At 45.4% G+C, this 22326-nt stretch overlaps 1 protein-coding gene across 4 annotated transcripts in view; it reads left to right on the top strand.

Moving 5' to 3' along the window:
• The first annotated feature begins 11462 nt into the window (after positions 1 to 11462).
• SCUBE2 (signal peptide, CUB domain and EGF like domain containing 2) overlaps positions 11463 to 22326 on the top strand; it is a 94697-nt gene continuing 83833 nt past the window's right edge. For 2 of the 4 annotated variants that reach the window (XM_075567063.1, XM_075567064.1), the window contains exon 1: positions 11463 to 12320. In XM_075567063.1, coding sequence (XP_075423178.1) covers positions 12182 to 12320 — 139 coding nt within the window. In that variant the 5' untranslated portion in view covers positions 11463 to 12181. The remainder of the gene's footprint in view (positions 12321 to 22326) is intronic. The other 2 variants (XM_075567062.1, XM_075567065.1) reach the window with 1 other exon arrangement.

Raw genomic sequence — 22326 nt, 5'->3', positions numbered from 1 at the left:
GTCATTTGTTTCTTTATAAGATTTGATATCCCCTGTCATTGATCTAGATCTCTTGCTATAGACGAATTGGAAAATAATATTGTATTTGAATGCATTTTTGCACATGACACTAGTGCAAGTTACTGTGTGTGTCAGCTGCTCTGCTACAGGGGGAAGACTATAATTGAATTGTAAATGTATTTAAACAATTGGGGCTTTTAAAACCGGAAGATGGTTTATGTTGATTCACAGATGAGACAAGCTTATCAATACCTGAAAAAACTCATGGCTGTGATGGTTTTACATGCCTTGATTCAGTGCTTCAGCACGGAAACGTATATTTGAGTATTCTAATCGCGCAGTGATGGAATGCAAAAGGCGGGGTCTAATTTCTCAAGTGTGATGGGCATCATGGAAATGGCCATTCAAATGAATACACTCACAACAAGTCTTAATCTGTTAATGTTTATGGTAAGTGCAACTTTGTATAACACTGAAATAAACCAATATAGCAGGATATTGGCACTGGGGGATGATTTGATATACTGCAGTGCCTTACAGAGGTGAGATGCAAGCACTTGTTGAGAGGTAGTGGTTTTAGTAAGGTGGGAACAGGAGAGGAAGCATCATTCTTTGTCACTGAATCTATTAACTGCTGCATGCTGTGTAATCGGTGTCTCATGCTCACACTCCTTTTAGTACTTCCTGTACTGGAACAAAAGAATTGAGGTGCACCATATTTTGTCAGGGGTCTGATCTGGTGTTACATCCCGTTGTGTGAATTAATTTGATGGTAGGAAGGCACCCGGTACTCATGAAGTTGAAGAAAAGGTTTCTTTCTTGAATATACATATTCCTCCTACTCGTTTCGGTCCCAGCTGGGACTGAAATGCGTAGGAGGAATATGTATATTCAAGAACGAAACCTTTTTCTTCAACTTGATGGGTGCCCACTGCCTTCCTACCATTGGTTATGAATTAATTCTTCCCATGTGGAAAAGAGATCGGTGCTTCTTTGTAACTTTACATGTAGTCCTAGATATTCAATAGCCCCTGACTAAATATTTAATACTAAGAAAGTAAGGTCACTCTTGATAATGTGTCTGCAACTTTCTGCAGCCACCCGTTTTAAATCTCTATACAGAGCTGACATGAACTTTTTCTTGACTCGATCTTCTCACTGCTCTTCCCACCAGGCAATTACTAATCTCAATCGCTGATCCCGTCAGGCTGTGGTTATCCCAGCGATCTTATGGGGTCGCACCCTACCAGTATGGAACCATTGTGCCGAGTTCAGGACAGTTAGCCACCCTCATTTTGAAGCCATGTTTTACATGCGCAATGTGGCTGCACAATTCTGTGGCACTCTACATACACTGTAAGCGGTATATACGAAAAACGAAATATTTCATGCAATTTTTACTAATGTCCTACTGATGCCAAGATCCACAAAAGGAGCGTTAAGCTTTAGCACACCTTTACGCCCATTCAGAAGCTCGGGCCGCCTACATCTGCGTCGCCATCTGAAAAAGTTCCCCAAGAGCTGCTCCTTTGCACAGGGACAGCGTGCCATGGGTTAACATCTGGGATTGTTTGCAATGTGTTTCGTCAGCCCCACCCATTGCCATTTTTATTGCTCTGGACTAAAGAACTTGCATAGCGCAGCTGAATTTCTTCAGAACCTCTTCAGCCTACATCCACATCGCCCCAAAGGGTGTCAGCCGTTTTACTGCCATTCCGCTAATGTTACAGCTGCTCTGTTACAATCTGAAACACGCCAACCTTTTCATCTTCCCATAACGCATATTTCCACGTTCCCCTTCTTTATAGATTGCAAGTTCCTTGGGACAGGGCCCTCACCTACTGCGACAATGCATGTTTAATGTTCGTTATTTTTATTGTTTGTCATCCTCCACCCCTGTTGTACTGTGCTACGGAATATGTTGGCGCATTATAAATAAATTATATTGTATGGGACTAAAAAACAAAACAAAAAGAACATGCTAAAACTTGGCACCCTTTTCTGGAGCTGGGCCAAAGAGGTTTAATGTGTCCACAAGATGGCACTGTTTACCTAATGCTCCACAAGCTTTGGGGCTCAGTGCAGGGTTATCCTTATTCCTCCTGGCAAACCAAGTCTTTTGAATAACTTTTTGGTAGATCCTCCAGTTTAAATGTGAAATAAGGCACCTAAAGGTAGGTTTACCTATTATGGATCCAGCATGGCAGCGTGTCTGTCACTTGCAGAGAAATGTGGTGACGACCCCTCTAGTATCCATGGGGTTAAAAATTAAGTATTTTTATTTGTGGGGGGGAGGGGGGGTGCACAATTCATAATTGACTTGATACAAATGCATTGCTGGTATTTTGTGCAGTTGGGTTCATATCTGCAGACTTCTGCTCATCCGCTCCCTCCCTGCTTGTCTTTCAGAGCATTGCACCTAAAACTTGTTCTCTTCCAAATCCCTGCAGAGCATTGCATATGAATCCCTTCTTTGCTGGCAGCCTGGCCTCAGAAGATGAAATCCTTTTTTTGTTTTTTTCCAGTTGAGATACCCAGCAGCCAAGGTCAGGGCGGATTTATTTTGGGTAGTATTTGCATTCTGGCCGGTATGAGAATAATCGAAGAGCAAGTCTTTATGATGTGATGTGAAATGTTTCTGTGCTGGACTTAGAATTTCCCACCAGCTTCTGTTCCTTGGGGATTTCTGGAAATCATCCACGTTTTCCGAAGTCCTGCAGATGACAAGTCTCCGCTTTTAATGTAACATTCCAGCTTTAGTGAGACTGCTTTGCCTGTAGAATGTGTATTATATGAAAAAAAGATGGCATTGGTTCTCTGAATCCCTCTAATCGCTGTGTTGACCAATAAAGATCATCCAGAGCCTTGTCGAGGACCATTTTGTTTCTGGCTTGGTTGCCATGTCTCCATCAAGGAAAGAGGACAGTCACAGGGCCGGCTGGGACGTTCGTGGGGCTCGGTGCAGGGACTTGGGCGGGGGGGCATCGGCTCTTACAGTATCCGGCGGAATCCCCCTGCCCCTCCCCCCCATCCTGCATTGTCCAGACATCATGGCTTCGCAACGTCCAATGGCATCGCCATGATAACGGGGCGTCACGGCAACGCACCTCCATTGGGCATCGCAGATCCCTGATGCCGCGAGAAGGTAAGAGAGTTAGACGCCCTGCGCTGTCCCCCGGCAACCGGTTTCATTGTCATGGGAGGCAGAGCGGGGCCTGTAACCACGGGGCTCGGTGGCTTGAGGCCCTAATGTGTTACTGAGCCCTTTTGCGCTACATTATTGTTTATTTGTAAAATCCCAACATATTCCGCAGCGGGGTACAGCGGCATCAATTACATCAACAGAATGACTTACAAATAAGGACGAAAGTGCAGAACATACAGAAGGTAACCAGGGCGCTGCTCACAAGAGCTTACAATCTAGCGGCGAGTTTAATTGATGTGGTCTCGTATACATCGCATTTTTGTTGACTTCATTGAATCTTAACCTCCCGTCTGTGACCAAACCTCTTAACTCGCCGGTGCGCAAAGTGGGGTGTGCGCGAGATTCGTTGCGGGGGGGTGCGGGGTTTACAGAGGCCTCGCGCGCTTCCCGAATACATTCAAATTAATGCTGGGGGTGCAGGGCCTCTGTAAAACTTAATTTACCTTGATTCAGACGCTCCTGGGGACGCGTCGCCATGGCAATGCGGCGTCAAATGACGTCAAGTTGCCGTGACAACATGACGCCAGGACGTCTGAATCGAGGTAAGGGGGGGGGGCGGCGCGCGAGGAGAGGGTGATGGCCAGCAGGGGGGCGCGGGGAAAAAAAGGATTGCGCTCCCCTGCTCTAATTTATCCACGGTCTACACACCTCTGGCAGTGTCTACCAATAGGAGAAAGATACACCCACACCGGTCGGCTCGTTATGTTTCCCAGACTTTCAGTAACTCCTCATTTTTAGCAGTGTGGTCTCGCTCACTAAAATTGGTACTTAAAGGAGCAATCCAAGCGCCTTTAAAAAAACTTAAGCCGTGGGTTTTCGGAGCTGACCCCCCCCCCCCGTTCATTTCAGCTCCAGTGACCCTTTGCTTCCGGAGGTGCTTGCATCCATAGTAGGTGCCGGTAGCCACTCTGGCTGAGCGAGCTCGGCCTCCAAGTTGAAAACTTCTGCATCGCTCAGGCTAATAGGAAGCCAAACCTGATGACGTCACGACTCCCTATTGGGCGTTGGAGTTTTGAAACGCCGCCATAATGTGAACCCTGGGAGCGGAGTGTCTAACGGCACCTACTAGGGTGGTAAGTATCTCCGCAAGCAGGGGGGGGGGGTTCCCAGAACGGAAATGAATGGGGTTTGCCTCCAGAGACCCCCTGCTACAATAAAGAGCTTGGATTGCCGCTCTAAATCCTGTTTGTGGTCCAGATCTCCTCAATTCTCACTGATCTAGGTGTAGTTGACACCCCTGCAAAGAGGCACCAAAAGAAGACATTATCCATGTCTAGTTGACCATGTTATAATTGTGCCAGTCTGTAACATCTCAAGAGCAGTGATTTATACCCCAATATAAATCATCCTGGCTACTTTTCTGCAACACCCGCTGCCTTTTTGTGCTCAGCCCCTCAGCCACACGCGGGCCTCTTGACATTGCACAGCTGTTTCAGGAGGGTAAGAATACTCTGGCTAGGTAATCCCCTTCCTCTGTCCACCTTCCCAGCCTGGGAAAATGACTGCCAGATCCTCAGTGGCATATTTCCAGGGGGATGGGAAGGTAATTCATCTATTCCCTTGACATTACAGACATCATTTTGTATAAACTGTGCCTCCCCCCACCCCCTCTCCGCTAATGAGCACAGGCTACCTGTATTACTTCGCATTATGTTGCCGTCTCCTCTGACGGCATTGTCTGCCATGGTTAGAATGCTTATACACAGTGGTGGTTCTTTGATTACAAAGAGCACGTTCCTTTCCCGCTCCTAGCTGCGCCCGGCTGTGTTTTAAGTACGATCGCATCACCAGACTTCGGCAATCGTGACCACGTGATCACTTCGGTAGCAATCACGTGGTTGCTACTTCCGTTGACATCACCCGGAAGGAAGTGAGTGGGGGTGGGGTGCCGTTTAGTGCTCCAGTGGGGCGTTGAGTGTGATCGCCCCCTAAAGAAAAACTAAACTAGCATTAAGCGCATGACTTACTCAGCACCCCATGGCGTGCTGGTCCTCAACACAGCAGGTATGTCGCAAAGGCAGCAAAAGGGTTAATGGTGAGAGGCTTTTCTATCTATCTACTTTTATTTAAAAATATGAGAAATGGCCGTTTTGCAATAAACAAACAAACTGATGACCCTGTCACTGTCCCTCACTGGTGTGTGTTTAGGAACGAAGGTGCCGGAAACCAAAGCAAAGAAAAATGAATGTTTATCTAAACTACAATAAGTACTTCCACATGAAATAGAGAGATGTGCGAGCTAGAGGAAGTATTTATCCCACCCCGGTTATTATACCAGGCCCCGTGCCTAGTAACTTTATCATCACTATAGAGAGTTTCTGGTCTGTAAAATACACACTTCTTTAAGCCAGGTCTGCGCTGAGAAGCTGTGTAATGTGGCAGGCATAAGTTTATAAGGGTCAATGTTAAAATGCACAAAAAGCAAAGCGTGATATACTTTGAGTTCTTGTCTGTGTGCATGTCATTACCCAGAATCCCTAGCTGCAGTGGAAGCACTCTACGCTAAGAGATAATGGGGAAAGACAGGGGTGCAGACCTGTTTTAGATGGGAACGTGCTCACACGTGGTGTTGTTTTTGTCACTTTTACTCGCCATAACTTATTTTGTTTTTGGTAAAAGTTGTGCTTGAAAAAAAAAAAGTCATATTCGAATTGGGCGAGGTACTCATCCTATGTTATAGAATAATGGATTTTTGTTTACAGAAGAAATGCAGAAACTGAATTTAACTGAATAAACCAAATCCGATATATCTAACAAAGTTTGCTGTTGGGGCTTGAAATTAGTTGCATGACCGCTCAATGTTGGAGGTAATGAAATCATCTTTCAAATGATTGTGACGAAACCATTCCATATAAATGACGTGTGACTTTCCTACATTCCATCGTGGGATATTTGCGCTTGTCTTGCCGCGGTTTTGTTAGATTGGAGTGACGCTTTATAGAACCTCTCAGACAATATTCTGCGTTTGTAAACCTTGCTCAGGGAAACCAACATTATGTTACAGATACAGATGTAGCAAGACTTACTGCTTGTGTTGCCGCGTTCCTGCGATGACTGCGGCCCGGATGGAATAATGTTTCTGATCCAGAAGCACGGACCCCCATGGCGTGATCAGGGGAGACACTGTCCCCAGCGGGTGTTTGCTTCTTCGGCCTCAGCGCTGGGCGCAGCAAGTCTGGCTGCATCTGTACATAGTAATATCCTGTAGGAGTGGGCAGCTTCATGGCTGATGGCTGGGTCTTGTAATGAGTCACCGCAGGGCCGGCGTTAGCGCCATAGGCCCCGTGCCTACGCGGGACCCCCAGACTGGCAGGACTGGTTCTTACCCCAGTGTGTGTGTTAATATATATATATATATATATATATATATATATTTCTTTTGAGGGGTGGGAGTTCTTACCTTCTCCGGAGCGGGCCACCTCCTGTAGCGTTGCATTGTCGTGTTGCCATGGTAGCGTGATGTCACAACGCTGCCGGAGAACCGCTCTTTAAGGTAAGTCCCTTTAACTGTTTCTATAGGAGGGGCCTCGCGTCGCTTTGAGCCTCGCCAAGGCCGCATCCATACTCCACGCGACAGCGCGAACAAAAGGCCGTAGCTCTACGAGGCAGGCCATAGAGCTCGCGAGCGATTTTCGAGCAGACAAAAAAAAAAGTTGTGCGACAGCCGATGAGGGCGAACCGCTCACGTGACGCCACGTCTCCCCGTTGCTGTGGATCACAGGCCACAGATCGCTCGGCCGACAGGCGAGCGCATCGCCATGCGCTCCTACTATATCCGCGGCGTAAGGCCGACCCTGATATGTCACAGTATGTCGCATCTAGCTGGAAAAAAAAACCACAAGGCTCATGGCTTCAGTGGGGAAAGAAAGGATTTATGGCTCCCATTAAGTAGGAGAAAGGCAGAGAGGAAAAGCTTGGTAAGATTTACAAATGTGTATAAAACAGTTTTTTACAGGAGGGAAAGATAGGCCTAAACTGGGTGCTTCCCAAACCCCCCCCCCCCCCCCAACCCCCAACCCCCAATTATTTCACAAAAACAGCCGTGCCAGAGAAAATTAAATATAAAACATAAATAAAGACATTTATACTGTGCTGTTTCTTCGTAAAAACAAAACTGTATTGCACTGAATTTTACCCTCTTCACTGCCAGACGTGAGAAAGTAGTTAAAAATGCAATTATTTAAAGTCGCTGTAGGTCTGTGCGTCTGAAAAACGGTTTTAAACGCCAGCGAGGGACTGTAAGTATGATTTTTGCCAAGCAATTGTTTTTTATTTTACTCTTTAACGTGGTCAGTAATATTGTTTCCCTGCTTATCTGATATATACTAATCTAATAACAATAATGTATTTGCAAATGAACTCCAGCGCTCTGTAATGCTCCCTCCTCTGTAATATGCATAATAGGCTCTCTTGTTACAAAACTGTTAACCCCCTACCTCGCTCTTGAAGAAAAAGGGTTAAAGCAGCAGGGACGCTTCTGTATTTAAAGATCATTTAATTTTACTCTAAAGTGGCTTCGGGAGGTTAAAATGGCCGCCTTAATTAGTTTCTTGTGTCCCATAGTAACATTCTTGGCCATTCTTATGGAATTGCCTTATGCAATAGAGCTATTTTCCCTAAGCAATTTGTAACTGGAGTGAACAACAAGTAAAAATACCACGTTTGGAGCATTTGCATGTCTCAGACAGGTCTGCAAAACTGTCTTTCCCCTTAGCCAACTGCTTCCACTGCAGCCAGGGATTCTGGGTAATGACATGCAAATGAGCATAGCGTGTCACACTTGGTGACAACGCATTGCAAAATGCTGACATGAACATTACTGGGTGTTTGAAATCCCTTCAATACCAAAGCAATACGCAAAGTGGGGGGGAGGGGTGCAACCTTACCTGTAATAGGGGCTGTGGGGCCTTACCTCTAATAGGGGCTGTGGGACATTACCTGTAATAGGGGCTGTGGGACCTTACCTCTAATAGGGGCTGTGGGACATTACCTGTAATAGGGGCTGTGTGGGACATTACCTGTAATAGGGGCTGTGTTCCTTTTCATGATCTTTCCTGCAAAACCATCGCAACATGAGAAGCGAGAGCCAGTCTTTCCATTCACCAAACATGGTGATGCATCCGTGCAAAGTAGAAACAGTCGTCCAGAAGCTCAAGGAGAAACGTGTCCACTGGAAAGTGGTATAGCAAGTGTTCTCTGATATGGGATGAATCAGTACGAGTTACGCGGGTGGCGCACGCTACCTCGAAACGCCTGCCCAGGCCCTTCGGGGAAGGTATCAAACTTACCTCGTGGGAGGAACCCCGGGGTTGTGGGTGCCAGGAATCTTGATCCTTTCAATTGTTCCGGGGTTGACCGTAACTTAACAGGGAGGCTGCTCTTCAATCCCAGTGGCGTGCCTCCAATACAGTAAGTTACAGCGGGGGCTTCTCCGATCCAGTCCTCAAGATCCCACCCCCCAACAGGTCAGGTTTTAAGGCTATCCCTGCTTCAGCACAGGTGTTCAACTTCAAGTCTTCAACTGAGCTACTGATTGGGCCACCTGTGTTGAAGCTGGGACATCCTTAAAATCTGACCAGTTGGGGGGTTCTTGAGGATTGAAGTTGAGTACCCCTGGGTTACAGAGTAGACACCAATCAGAAGAGAGGAAGCCACGGGTCGCTCAGGAACTCGCAACAGTTAGAAAAAAAAAAAATTATATATATATATATATATATATATATATATATATATATATATAGTGGTTGACAAATCACCAAAAAATCTACTCGCCACACAAAAAAATCTACTCGCCACCTAGTACCAAACGTGTGCTGCTTGGGCCAATATTTACTCGCCCGGGGGTTAAATCCACTCGCCCGGGGAGAGCAAATGTATAGGTTTGTCGAACACTGTGTGTGTATATGTATGTATATATATATATATATATATATATATGTATATATATATATATATATATATATATATATATATATATATATATATTAGATCATCATAAAAAAACAAAAACAGACACGTCCCCTCCCCACCCCCCCAAGTTTCTGTAACGGCGGCGAGTTCCTGCGCGATCCTTGGCTTGCTGCGCCTGCGTTTACTCCCCGATTTTTTGTCTACGTGGTAACGAATCAGCCTGCAAATTCCGACTGCCGGGTGGAAACCTGCTCCTTGCCACGTTTCCCAAATCCAACAGCGGGTGCAGACTCGTCACGCTCCCATGTGGGGTATCACACCACGGTTGACCTGAGTGGCAGTTCCATACCTACGCTTCGGGGCTTGGCGATCGTGTTCCCTGTTCCCCTTTGGCTGGTAGTACAAAGTATCTATATAGATGTGGATCGCGCTTGAGTAATTCTATGCACAGTGCTATGTACACTGCTGAGCCTCACAAGAAAGAAATATTATTATTTGAAGGTCTTCCTAAAGCAGGGGTGCACAAACTTTTTCCCCTGCTCCCCCCGCCCCCTCTTTAAGATAAGAGAATTTACAGAGACATCACACGGTCAATTCAATTTAAATTATTTATAAAATATTTTACCAGGAAGTAATGCATTGAGAGTTACCTCTCGTTTTCAAGTATGTCCTGGGGGGGAAAAGGGCGGGGCCCCTGCAAGTGCCGCCCCCCCCCCACCCTCAGCAGAAAATCTCATGCACCCGCTTAGTTTGTGCCCCCTGTCCTAAAGGACAGTAATTCCAATTAGCATAGCAAAAGAGTTCTCAGGTTAGGGCAGAAGCTAAATATATGATTAGATTGTAAGCTCTTCGGGGCAGGGACGCCTTTTCCTGTCTACTTTGATGCCTTATTCCAATTATGTGTTATATTGTTACATCATGTGTATTGCTGCTGCAAGGCGCTATGTACCTGGCTGGAGCCCATATAATGATATACATACATGATGTCTGGAGATTATCACACCGACACTTGTGCCTTGCTTATCAGTTTGCGGAATTGAGTATCTCAGGGGTGCTCAAGCCCTTCCGACAGGTCAGGTTTTCAGGATATCCTGTTTCAGCACGTGGCTCAATCAGTCCCACCTTCTGCACAGGTCACTCAACCAGTCCCAGCTTCAGCACCTGTGCTGAAGCTGGGATATTCTTAAAGCCCTGGCCTGTGGGGGGAGCTGGAGGACTGGAGTTTAGCACCCCTGCAGTATCTGATGCCAATAACCCTTTCACAACCAGAAGGAACCCACAGCCGCAAAAGAGAAAGTGAGAAGACTGTGAAGAAGTGGGAGAAGAAAGCTGTGAAGGTAGAAGGGATGAGCAGTAGTAGATGGAGAGAAGGATCAGGGCAGGGTGTAGGGATGGAAGATGATGACAGAAGGGAGGTACAGACTGTGTGTGTGTGTGTGTGTGTGTGTGTGTGTGTGTGTTGTGTGGTGTGTGGTGTGTGGTGTGTGGTGTGTGGTGTGTGGTGTGTGGTGTGTGGTGTGTGGTGTGTGGTGTGTGGTGTGTGTGTGTGTGGGTGTGTGTGTGTGTGTGTGTGTGTGTGTGTGTGTGTGTGTGTGTGTGTGTGTGTGTGTGTGTGTGTGTGTGTGTGTGTGTGTGTGTGTGTGTGTGTGTGTGTGTGTGTAAGGCACACTCACCACTCACATTCTCACTTGTTATCCTGTTTCTAGTTCCAAATCCTCCTTCAAATTGTGTGTCAGAGGAGAGTGAAACGGTTCTATAAGGTGGGGAGGTAAGAGAGAGGAGAGAAGAACATATTGGAAAGGGGGAGTCAGAGAAGGTGAAGGAGAGAGACGGAATTGGGGGGGGGGAGAGATGGAATTGGAGGGGGAGGAAGCTGAAGAGGGGGATGTGGAAATTGAGTGATGAGAAATGAAGAGGTGAGAGAAAAGGAGAGGGGCAAGGCAAAAGGTGTATGAGAGAGAAAGAGAGAGACAGACAGACAGAGAGATATGTTGGAGAAGGGGGGAAAGGAGGGGGTGGGAGAGAATTAATACAGAGGAGGAGGGTAGGCAGAAGTATGAGACAGAGGAGGAGATGAGAGTTCAAGAGAATAGAGGGAAAGGTGGCGAGAGCTGAGCACAGACCAACTCACCCAGCAAATGAGAGAGGAGGGAGAAAGCGAGCCAGAAACAAACTGGGGAGTAGAGAGAGTGTCAGAGAAACCCAGGGGTGAGGGAGGCATAAAAAGGGAGAGTGGGGAAATCAAAGGAGAGGGAGAGAGAGAGAGAGAGAGAAAAGATTAGGAGATTGAAATAAAGAGAGGGGGAGGAGGTGCTGAAGGAGAGGGGGGTAGTGAGAAGAAGGGAGAGAGGGAGAAAAGTCAGCAAGGAAAGAGCAAAAAGGAGGAAAGTAGAAAAAAAAGAGTGGGAGATTGAAATAAAGAGGAGAAGGAGGGTGCGGGAGGGAGAGAGGAGTGAGTAAGGGAAGAAAAGAGGATAGGGATTTAAGGCGAGATAAAGGAGGGAAGTAACAGAATATGAGAGAAGCAGAGAGAGAAAAGCAGAGAGAAAGTACACGGGTGTAGTGAGGGAGGAAGAAAGTAAGAAAAGAAAAAAGGGGAGAGGGGGAGGGCAGATTAGAGGTGCAGGAGGAGAGGGCGAGAGGCTGAAGGAGAAGCAGACAGGAGAGGCTGAAGGAGAAGCAGGCAGGAGGTGCAGGAAGAGAGGCTGAAGGAGAAGCAGGCAGGAGGTGCCGGAGGAGAGGCTGAAGGAGAAGCAGGCAGGAGGTGCAGGGGGAGAGGCTGAAGGAGAAGCAGGCAGGAGGTGCAGGGGGAGAGGCTGAAGGAGAAGCAGGCAGGAGGTGCAGGAGGAGAGGCTGGAGGAGAAGCAGGCAGGAGGTGCAGGGGGAGAGGCTGAAGGAGAAGCAGACAGGAGGTGCAGGAGGAGAGGCTGAAGGAGAAGCAGATAAGGAGGAGGAGAAGCAGACAGGAGTGGGGTAGAGGTGCAGGAGGAGAGGGGTATCTGTCTGTAGAGGAGGAGTTGGAGGTGCAGCAGTAGGAGGAGCGCCCCCTCTCTCTCCCTCAGCAGTATGGGGTCTCTGTGCTTGGCTTCTCCAGGGGACGCGCTGCGGCTCTTCCTGCTGCTGCTCCCCCTGTGCGCAGCTCCGCACCCCGCAGCCCTGCTGACCCCACCCGGGCACCCCGGACCCGCAGCCCGAGCACTGACCGGTGAGTATCTGGGGTTACGTTAGCCTGTCACAGGGCTCAGCAAAGGCTTTGGCAGTGAAAGGGTTACCACCTCACTGGTAGCGAAGGGGTTACTATCTAATGAATGTGTGTATGTATATATGTGTGTGTATTTATGTGTATATATATATATAATACAATAAAAATCCATCTATTAGTGAGGTGTTCAACTGCCATTAGTCACAAGTCCTTCCTGCAATGATGGAGTTATATGTCCTTCCTGGAGATATGTTGGTTTTAATGCCTGTGTGGCAATAAAGTATATGCATTCATATCTGGAATTATGTGTGTGGGTGGGTGTATATACATATATACACACACACACACACACACACACACACACACAAACGTGTGTGTGTGTGATGTAGAGGTATCCATACCGTGTTAACTGAGCTTAATAATCAAAAACAAATAGATGATACCGTTCTGTGGCTAACAAAATGCTTTTATTTGTGCGAGCTTTCGAGATACACTGATCTCTTCTTCCTGCTGTGTTTCATTGGATAAAGCAAGAAAGGTTTAACTTAAAAACAGTGCATCCTGGAATGTGTCATTGACTGAAACCTATCCCTCCCCCCTGTGCTGTATGCGATTTATGATACAAACACACATACTCTTACATCACTAACATTCAGGGACCATTTAACACCATAAGTCATAAATCGCATACAGCACAGGGGGGAGGGATAAGTGTCAGTCACAGATAAATTCCAGGATGCACTGTTTTTAAGTTAAACCTTTCTTGCTTTATCCATTATAACATCGCCAGAAGAAGAGATCAATGGATCTCAAAGCTCGCACAAATAAAAGCATTTAGTTAGCCACAGAACGGTATTGTCTATTCGTTTTTGATATGTGTGTGTGTGTGTGTGTGTGTGTGTGTGTGTGTGTGTGTGTGTGTGTGTGCACGCACGCACACACACACACAGAGTGTGGTGAGTGGCAAGCTGTCCTCATTACCAATACATATTAGTGATTAGACTGCAGCTCATCACAGAAGGTGCCTTATTGCCTTAGACTTTCCCAAATTCTTTGGAAGCAAGTTGCCATGTCTGGGCAAGTTCCAGTTGCACCTTCAAAGGGCTTCTTGAGGGGGAAGAAGTTCTCATTGGCTAAAAAGACACCCCCCCCCCCTCCCCAGCCGTGTGCCAATGTGCCATGCATAGAAAGGTACCAGCTCTCCCTGCTGTCTCTCATTCAGCTACAGGACATGAGCAGAGACAGAAGTCAAAAAAAGAGTCCTAAGGACTCGTGGTCTCTGGTTCACAGTCCATAATCGCAGTAAGGGCCGCGAGCTTCTTGTAATGTAATCTTAGATAAACTGAAGGACATGACCACTATTATATTTCAACATCTTGCGTGCGTTTATACTACCTGTACGGTACCATCAATACTTCTATTACCTTAACATACCAGTGGGTTTCAGTTTGAAAAACTGCACTTTTCTGCCTAAGCAACTAGTATGAAAGTAGCCGGCACTGAGAGTCCAAGGGCCACACAGAGGACGCTTGCAGGGCGGCCGTCGATGAGCCCTGCCATGGTTTCTTCCTTGTGTCCACCAGTCCCCTATACTAGAAACATTTTCACTGTGACTTCTGCTCTGACTTAGCAGCAAAGGTCCTATGCAAATGGCCTCAACCATCCTTTGAGGTTGCTGATTTCACCTAACAATATATTGACTGTGGCTCCATTGTCTCGCATGGTATGTGTCCCCAGCAAAGGTTAACACTTTCAGTGCTGGAGGAGCCCACAATGCATATAAAGCAGTGCCACGCAGACTCGCCAGAGCACCGAGGAGTTAACCCAGTGGAAATTTGAGCAGTTGGGCTCTGCTAGTGCTGGTAGTGTGGGTGAAGTTTCAATGAATTTGTTGGGACACACAACTCTGTCTGGAGAAGAGCTGCGTTTGCCCCACTGCAGCAGGGGCGGGGGAGGCCTTGCAGTGCCAGAGAAGCTTGCCAGGCATCGCACTGGCACAAAACATCACAGACTAGGACTAAAAGTCCCAACTGTCAGCCCTGGTGGTGATCAGACATCAATGCTGGAGTTTTTATTTTCTAGATAACAGAAGCCCCAGATAAAATGAATATATTTATATATATATATATATATATATATATATATATATATATATATATATATATATATATATATATACATGTACATGTAGAGGTATCAGTACCGTGTTAGCCGAGCTTCAATAATCAAAAAATAAATAGATGATACCGTTCTGTGGCTAACAAAATGCTTTTATTTGTGCGAGCTTTCGAGATACACTGATCTCTTCTTCCGGCGATGTTACAATGAATGAAGCAAGCAAAAGCTATACTATAAACAGTGTCTATTGGAATGTTATCTGTGCTGGTCCTATATATATATAAATATTTTTGTCTGCCTCTACATCATATAAAATAAATGTATTAGCACATGTTCAACTTTTGATCCAGATAATCACACCTCAACTTTTTTATTTGCAAAAAACAAATACGCATAATTTTACACCCAATATAATGTTGGGTGCATAAACTTCCCCTAAGTCTTCTTAAAGACTCAATTCAAGCAATTAATTATTTTTTTATTTTGTGTGTGTATGTATGTATGTATGTATGTATGTATGTATGTATATATGTATGTATGTATGTATTGCATCTCATCCCAGTCTATGTTTAAAAGCTGTGTTTAAAACAGCGGGCATTGGCTTAAGGGTTCCATGTAATAATGTATTTAAGACAAAAGTTGTCACTGTGTGCTCATTTGCATGTCATTTCCCAGAATCCCTTGCTGTATGCTAGGTGATAATGGCGAAAAGCAGGTTTGCAGACTTGTCTAAGACATGTGAATGTGCCCACAAGTAATATTTTTATATGATATATATATTTGTTTTAATATGTGCATTATTTGATTACCTTTTATTCAAAACTAATTACCTTAGCTGCCGATGAATTTGTTCTCCCATGATCGATCAGCAAAGATCCTGCTTCCCAGGGTTCACTAATTGGCTGCCTTTCAGTTTCAAATCAATCCTTCAGTCAGTGTAACTCAGCAGCTACAACGTATTCTTATATTACTAAGGTAACATCATCTATTGTTACAGTTTGCAGCTCAAACTGCTGGGAATATTGGCAACAAATGATCACAAACAGGAAAGTGTTACAAAGATCTTGCACTGCTGAGGAGGTGGGCTAAAACCTGCTATAGAAATCAAAGGATGCTCAGTATATTAAAACCCATAAAAAATGGTATTAAGAGTTGAATAGGATATTGCTTGGATTGCTCCTTTAAAAGCAATCCCTAAATTGTAAAGTGATACACATAGCTACAGAATAGCTTCATCCAGTAGGGCAGGGGTGCGCAAACTGGGGGGCGAGATTTTCGGGGGGCGGGGGGGGGGATGTTTCCGCAGTGCTTACTGAGGCCTCCACACTCTTACTGACGGCATTTAAATTAAATGCCGAGGGAGTGGCAAAGGCCTCTGTAAGGTCCCTTACCTTGGCTCAGACTGCTTCTGGCGACGCGGCGTCAAATGACACCGCGGGGGTCACGTGATGCCGCGTTGCCATGGCAACATGACGCCACATGACGTCAGAACGCCGGTGCCAATGTAAGTAGAGGGAGGGGCGAGCAGGGAGGGAGAGCCGGCAGGGGGGGGGGGGGGCACAGGGGAAAAGGTCTGTGCACCCCAGCAGGAGTGCAAAGACACGTTCCTTTTGCCTTCCTTGATACCACAGTGCATGTGTAGCTATACTCCGTATAGATGTGTACTGCAGCGTGTTATTTTTAAGGGGCTTTCTGATCTTTTTGTATCGCAGAGGCCTTTGCACGACTGCTAGAGAAAGATGCACTTTGCTTGCTCAACAACTGTTCCATGTCTCATGGAGACACATGGCCTTTTCATTGCAGTTATTTCCAGACATTTCTTACAACTCACCTCTGCGGTAAAGTCCCTTTCAGGGAGAATTTAACCACGGACCAGTGCAAAGAATGCGATTTAAGGATTTAATCCTTTCAAAAATCTGGTGCTGTTTTGCAGCCAGAATGATAAATAACCCTTATAGACCTGTTTATCGTTGGCAATACTTTAACTTCCAGTGCATTGCTGAAAGGGTTACAACCACATTTGCATATGTACTAATTTGTCACATTGCAATCGCCCCCCCCTCCCCCCCCCAGCTGTAGTACTCTCTTTTAACCTGGAATTAAAAAAAAACAAATGTACAATAGGGTAGAAACTAAGCTTTGACTCTGTAAACAATGACAGAGTTTGCGTCAGGGGAACCTGGTTCAATTCCCGGTGTCGGCTCCTTGTGACCCGAGTCACTTTATCACCCTGTGCCTCAGGCACCCAAATCATAGATTGTAAGCTCACCTGGGAAGTAGCTGTAAAGATTCCTGCGTACTGAGCATTATACTGTAATTGTGAAGACCCTTTGGGAGAAAAGCGCTAAATGAAATAAAAGTTATTAAGTGATGTTAAATGTTAAGCTGCAAGTTTCTACCGACCACCTAAAGAAATCCGGTTACACTGAATTCTGTTGTTAAGCAAGAAGTTGAAGTGTTTAGTAAGATAATACGCTGAGAAGTGACATATTAATCTGTGAAGCAGTGTTACACCGAAATATACTGTGTCTTCTTAAACCATAAAATATGTAAAAGATTTCTCGCCAAGAAACCAATGCAATTGGCAGGTTTCAGTTTCCATATTTTATTACGGTTCCCATTTATGATACCAAGGCCCCATTTCATGTGTTCGGGGTAGATGGTTTCACAGAATATTGTGTAAGTGGCCTAGGTTTTTGATTTCCTTGTGGCTGTCGTCCATCGGTTTTGTATCTGGTATACTGGAGCTATTTTTTACATTCTTACATAAAATAGCAATAATCATGCATACAGCGCTTTACAGTTTAGGGGCCTATGGATTTATAGAACTGTAACCCCCCTTTTGGGATTACTGGGGCCTTAAGGGGTTAACTGTGTGGGCCCACACAGAGTAATGCCCCCTCCCCATCACATGGTGCTGGGTGAGTAGTCAGGATTATAGCCCCACCCTATACTGTCCAGTAATAGTGACGCCATGCCAGGATATATATATATATATATATATATATATATATATATATATATATATATATATATATATATATATATATACATACATACATACATACATACATACATACATACATACATACATACATACATACACACACACAGTGGTGTGAAAAAGAAAGTACCCCCTCTTTGAATTCCATGGTTTTACATATCAGGACATAATAACAATCATCTGTTCCTTAGCAGGTCTTAAAATTAGGTAAATACAACCTCAGATGAACAACAACACATGACATATTACACCGTGTCATGATTTATTTAACAAAAATAAAGGCAAAATGGAGAAGCCATGTGTGAAAAACTAAGTACACCTTATGATTCAATAGCTTGTAGAACCACCTTTAGCAGCAATAACTTGAAGTAATCGTTTTCTGTATGACTATCAGACTCTCACATCGTTGTGGAGGAATTTTGGCCCACACTTCTTTACAACGTTGCTTCAGTTCATTGAGGTTTGTGGGCATTTGTTTATGCACAGCTCTCTTAACGTCCAGCCACAGCATTTCAATCGGGTTGATGTCTGGACTTTGACTGGGCCATTGCAACACCTTGATTCTTTTCTTTTTCAGCCATTCTGTTGTAGATTTGCTCCTGTGCTCGGGATCATTGTCTTGTTGCATGACCCAATTTCGGCCAAGCTTTAGCTGTCGGACAGATGGCCTCACATTTGACTCTAGAATACTTTGGTATACAGAGGAGTTCATGGTTGACTCAATGACTGCAATGTTCCCAGGTCCTGTGGCTGCAGAACAAGCCCAAATCATCACCCCTCCACCACCGTGCTTGACAGTTGGTATGAGATGTTTGTGCTGATATGCTGTGTTTGGTTTTCGCCAAACGTGGCGCTGTGCATTATGGCCTAACATCTCCACGTTGGTCTCGTCTGTCCAAAGGACATTGTTCCAGAAGTCTTGTGGTTTGTTCAGATGCAACTTTGCAAACCTAAGCCGTGCTGCCATGTTCTTTTTAGAGAGAAGAGGCTTTCTCCTGGCAACCCTTCCAAACAAACCATACTTGTTCAGTCTTTTTCTAATTGAACTGTCATGAACTTTAACATTTAACATGCTAACTGAGGCCTGTAGAGTCTGAGATGTAACTCTTGGGTATTTTGCAATTTCTCTGAGCATTGCACGGTCTGACCTTGGGGTGAATTTGCTGGGATGTCCACTCCTGGGAAGATTGGCAACTGTCTTCAATGTTTTCCACTTTTGAATAATCTTTCTCACTGTAGAATGATGGACTTTAAATTGTTTGTAAATAGCCTTATAACCCTCCCCAGATTGATGGGCAGCAACAATTGCTTCTCTAAGATAATTGCTGATGTCTTTCTTCTTTGGCATTGTGTTAACACACACCTGAATGCTCCAGGCCAGCAAACTGCTAAAACTTTGTCTTTTATAGAGGTAGTCACACTTGCTGATGATCAATTAATCAAGGGCATTTGATTAGCAGCACCTGTCTGCTACATAGCATCTTAATTCCTATGGAAGCTGTAAGGGTGTACTTAGTTTTTCACACATAGCTTCTCCATTTTGTCTTTATTTTTGTTAAATAAACCATGACACGGTGTAATATGTCATGTGTTGTTCATCTGAGGTTGTATTTACCTAATTTTTAGACCTGCTAAGGAACAGATGATTGTTATTATGTCCTGATATGTAAAACCATGGAATTCAAAGAGGGTGTACTTTCTTTTTTACATGACTGTATATAGTGCCCACGTATTATATTACAATCAATTAATTGAGATTAAAAACATGTGAATTCAAACCTGTCTATTATAATCAGAGATATAATACATCACAGAAAACAGTTTCAATGCAGCATGTATCGTATATAGCTCAATTTCATTTAGCGCGATCCGCTACAACGCGGATCCTCTTATAACACGGTCTGAGCCTGGCACCCGTTTTCGCCTCTTTCAAAATCCAAACCACATTAAAGCTACTGAGTTTCCGCTTACTTTCACTTTTTCGTTGCCGCATGCACACGAGAGTGTGTGAGTTGCATCGCGCGGGACTTCCAAGTGCGCGGTTCTCTTTGAACTAAGGCATAGGGGGTTTTTTTTGGTTGGTGCTCAGCAGTGCATGAAGCTTGTCTGGGAGACACCCCCCTTTACACGCTGCTGACCCCAGGCATGAAAAGGTTGTGCCCTCATGTGTGTGCTTCTTGTTAGAGGGTCACACCACCAGTCTCGAGGGACCCTCTCCCTCTCCGCCTGCACCTGGATGTCACACGCCTGTGTAATGGACAGGCATACAGTACTGTTCTACAAGGCGTGGTGGCCATATTAATGTCACTCGCTAACAATGTGTAGTGGGTTCCATTTTCCAGAGCTGCCTCAGAGTTAGCCACGGAAATATTAACCCCTTTGCTGCAAAGTCCCTTCTGGCAGCAAAAGGGTTAAATATAATCACTGGATGAACATGCGTATATATTAAAGATAACCCCAAAGGGTAATGCAATGCTTGGCGTTTCGTAGCGCTCTGCAGACTTATCTAGGGTGGTTTGTTATGACAGCCGGACTGTGCAGAGAAGGACAGAGGGCTGAGCGCAGAGCCAGAGAGCAGGGAACCGATCAATGTGAGAATTAGTCTGCTGAAAGCAGTTACTACTAACACACACACCTGACCCGTGGTGTCGGATCCCCAACACCCAGCGAAACTGCTCTGGGTAAGTCCTGCGTGTGGGGTGCCTCTGGGTCTGGGACAGCTGGGAGAGTTATCCCAGCTCTCCCCCTACGGCGGACGCGGAACCCCTGATCGAGGTGGCCATTCCCCCCCCCCCGCGATCCCCGTTATAACGCAGTCGCATTATGTGGACCCCAAGCACCGCATTATAACGGGGTTCAGCTGCAAAATGTACAGTATATATAATTGATTAAGAATAAGATTCTTACGGGACACACATGAAATATTACTTTTATATAAATATATGCACTGTAACTATCATGATCCAAAGGGGATGGTTAGTATGTCAGAGTCTATACTGGCTAATCATAATGACAACAATAATGCGTTAAGCACAGGGAAAGCAAAAGTGGTTGTCACACTGTAGCATCTTAAGAAACATTTTGTACACTCACTGAGTGGCACTTGTAACAGACACATCTTAACTATATGTACATAAAGTAGTATTAATTAATTGATGTAAACTCCCTAGGAGCCGGGCAGGGAGGGTTACAGAATGTACCCCTGTAACAGGGAAGCAACCCTGCCTCAATAAGGCTGCAATAGAAAGCCTCTAGTCTGAGGAAATTAGCAGGGAGCAGGATAATTGCAGCTAGACAACTAACCAGTCTCCACCTGGTAATCAAACTGTGGCTGAAACTGCACCCAGAACACTCCTTAGCACACAAGGGTGCTGACACAGGAGAACAGAGAAGTCTGCACACAGACTCCTTAGCACTGTGCTGACATGAGGAGAGAGTCTTGAGCACACACCAAGACACCCGGATACCACTGACCTGAAGAGCCACCTGCTTTAAGGTACCGCTTGAGACTTAGGGGTGGTAGGCTGGTAAGGGACTTTTCCTCCCAGTCTTGCAGATAGAGAATAGGGAGTGAGTTAGCCCTTACACAAGGATATTTGTTTGTTGCTTTGGTCATTTTGTTTTTGTACGCTATAGAGTGTCTAAAGGGACAGGCTAAATAAAGCCATGTTTTAATTTCCCTAAAACTGTCTCCTTGTGTGTACGTCTGCACCTGCCTCTTACAACCCCTAAATGTCCTAACTATTTCTGGAACACAATACGATTGCTGTAATAACACGGGGCTGGCACCTTCTCATGTCAGGCGGAGCATAAACGTCCTTTTCTTGCAAGGCAGAGGTACAGTATTTGATGCTGATTTTTGCAGCTGGTTCCTTGTTAGTGGCAGCTCATCTCCTCTAGTGTAAACATAATGATGGTAAGGCTGCGGCCACACTGCTGCTGAGCGCGCTCATGCTTGGAAGCGGTGACGTCACCAACTCTCCAAGCATGAGCGCTCGGCTGTCCTTCTCCAATTTGTGAGCGCCGGGGGTGTGGCATTTAAGGGAGGGGGCGTGTAATTAGCTTGACCGGGGCATGTTATTGAAGGAACTATTGTGACATAATTTTAGGCCATCTGACCCTTCTGAGCGCTTGGAAAACAATTTTCCATGTCGCCCCAAGCGCTGAGCATTGCCGAGCATTCGTGCGCACGAAGCGTCAGTGTGGCTATGCTCATTAGATTACATTAAAGTCAGCGCGCTCAATGGCAGCGTGGACGCAGCCTAAGCTCCCACGCTTAGTGAGAAACATGTACGTTTCTCCACAGACGTGGTTCAAAGTTCTAGTAGACTTATTAACCCTATAGAAAAGCAGATTGGTTGTAGGTTATGAAACCTTTCAGGGGAACCAACATTAGTCGTTCCCCTAAAGTGTATCACAACTTACAACGAGTCTGCTTTTCCCCAGAAAGCCATACAACATATTTTTCTCTCAAGCCTCACTTCCTAGTATGCGGAGGTCATAATAATAATAATAATAATAATAGCATGTTCTTGTATAGCGCTGCTAGTTTTATGTAGAGCTTTACAGAGACATTTTACAGACACAGTCCCTGCCCCATAGAGCTTACAATCTATGTTTTTGGCGCCAGAGGCACAGGAAGTCTTGCCCAAGGTCACAAGGAGCCGACACCGGGAATTGAACCAGGTTCCCCTGCTTCAAACTCAGTGCCAGAGTCATCGTCTTTACTCACTGAGCCACGCCTTCAGATCTTCAATATACCACCACAGCTGTACACCATGTGTGTACAGTCATGCTCCACTCCAGACTCTTCCACTCTTAAATTCCAGTATAACCTTTAAATACATCATGTAGTCCCCCACTGGGACCACATCAGTAATTACAAAA

This window comes from Ascaphus truei, chromosome 12, assembly GCF_040206685.1.
Source record: "Ascaphus truei isolate aAscTru1 chromosome 12, aAscTru1.hap1, whole genome shotgun sequence".
Lineage (NCBI taxonomy): Eukaryota > Metazoa > Chordata > Amphibia > Anura > Ascaphidae > Ascaphus > Ascaphus truei.
This window is presented reverse-complemented; position numbering and strand designations above follow the sequence as displayed.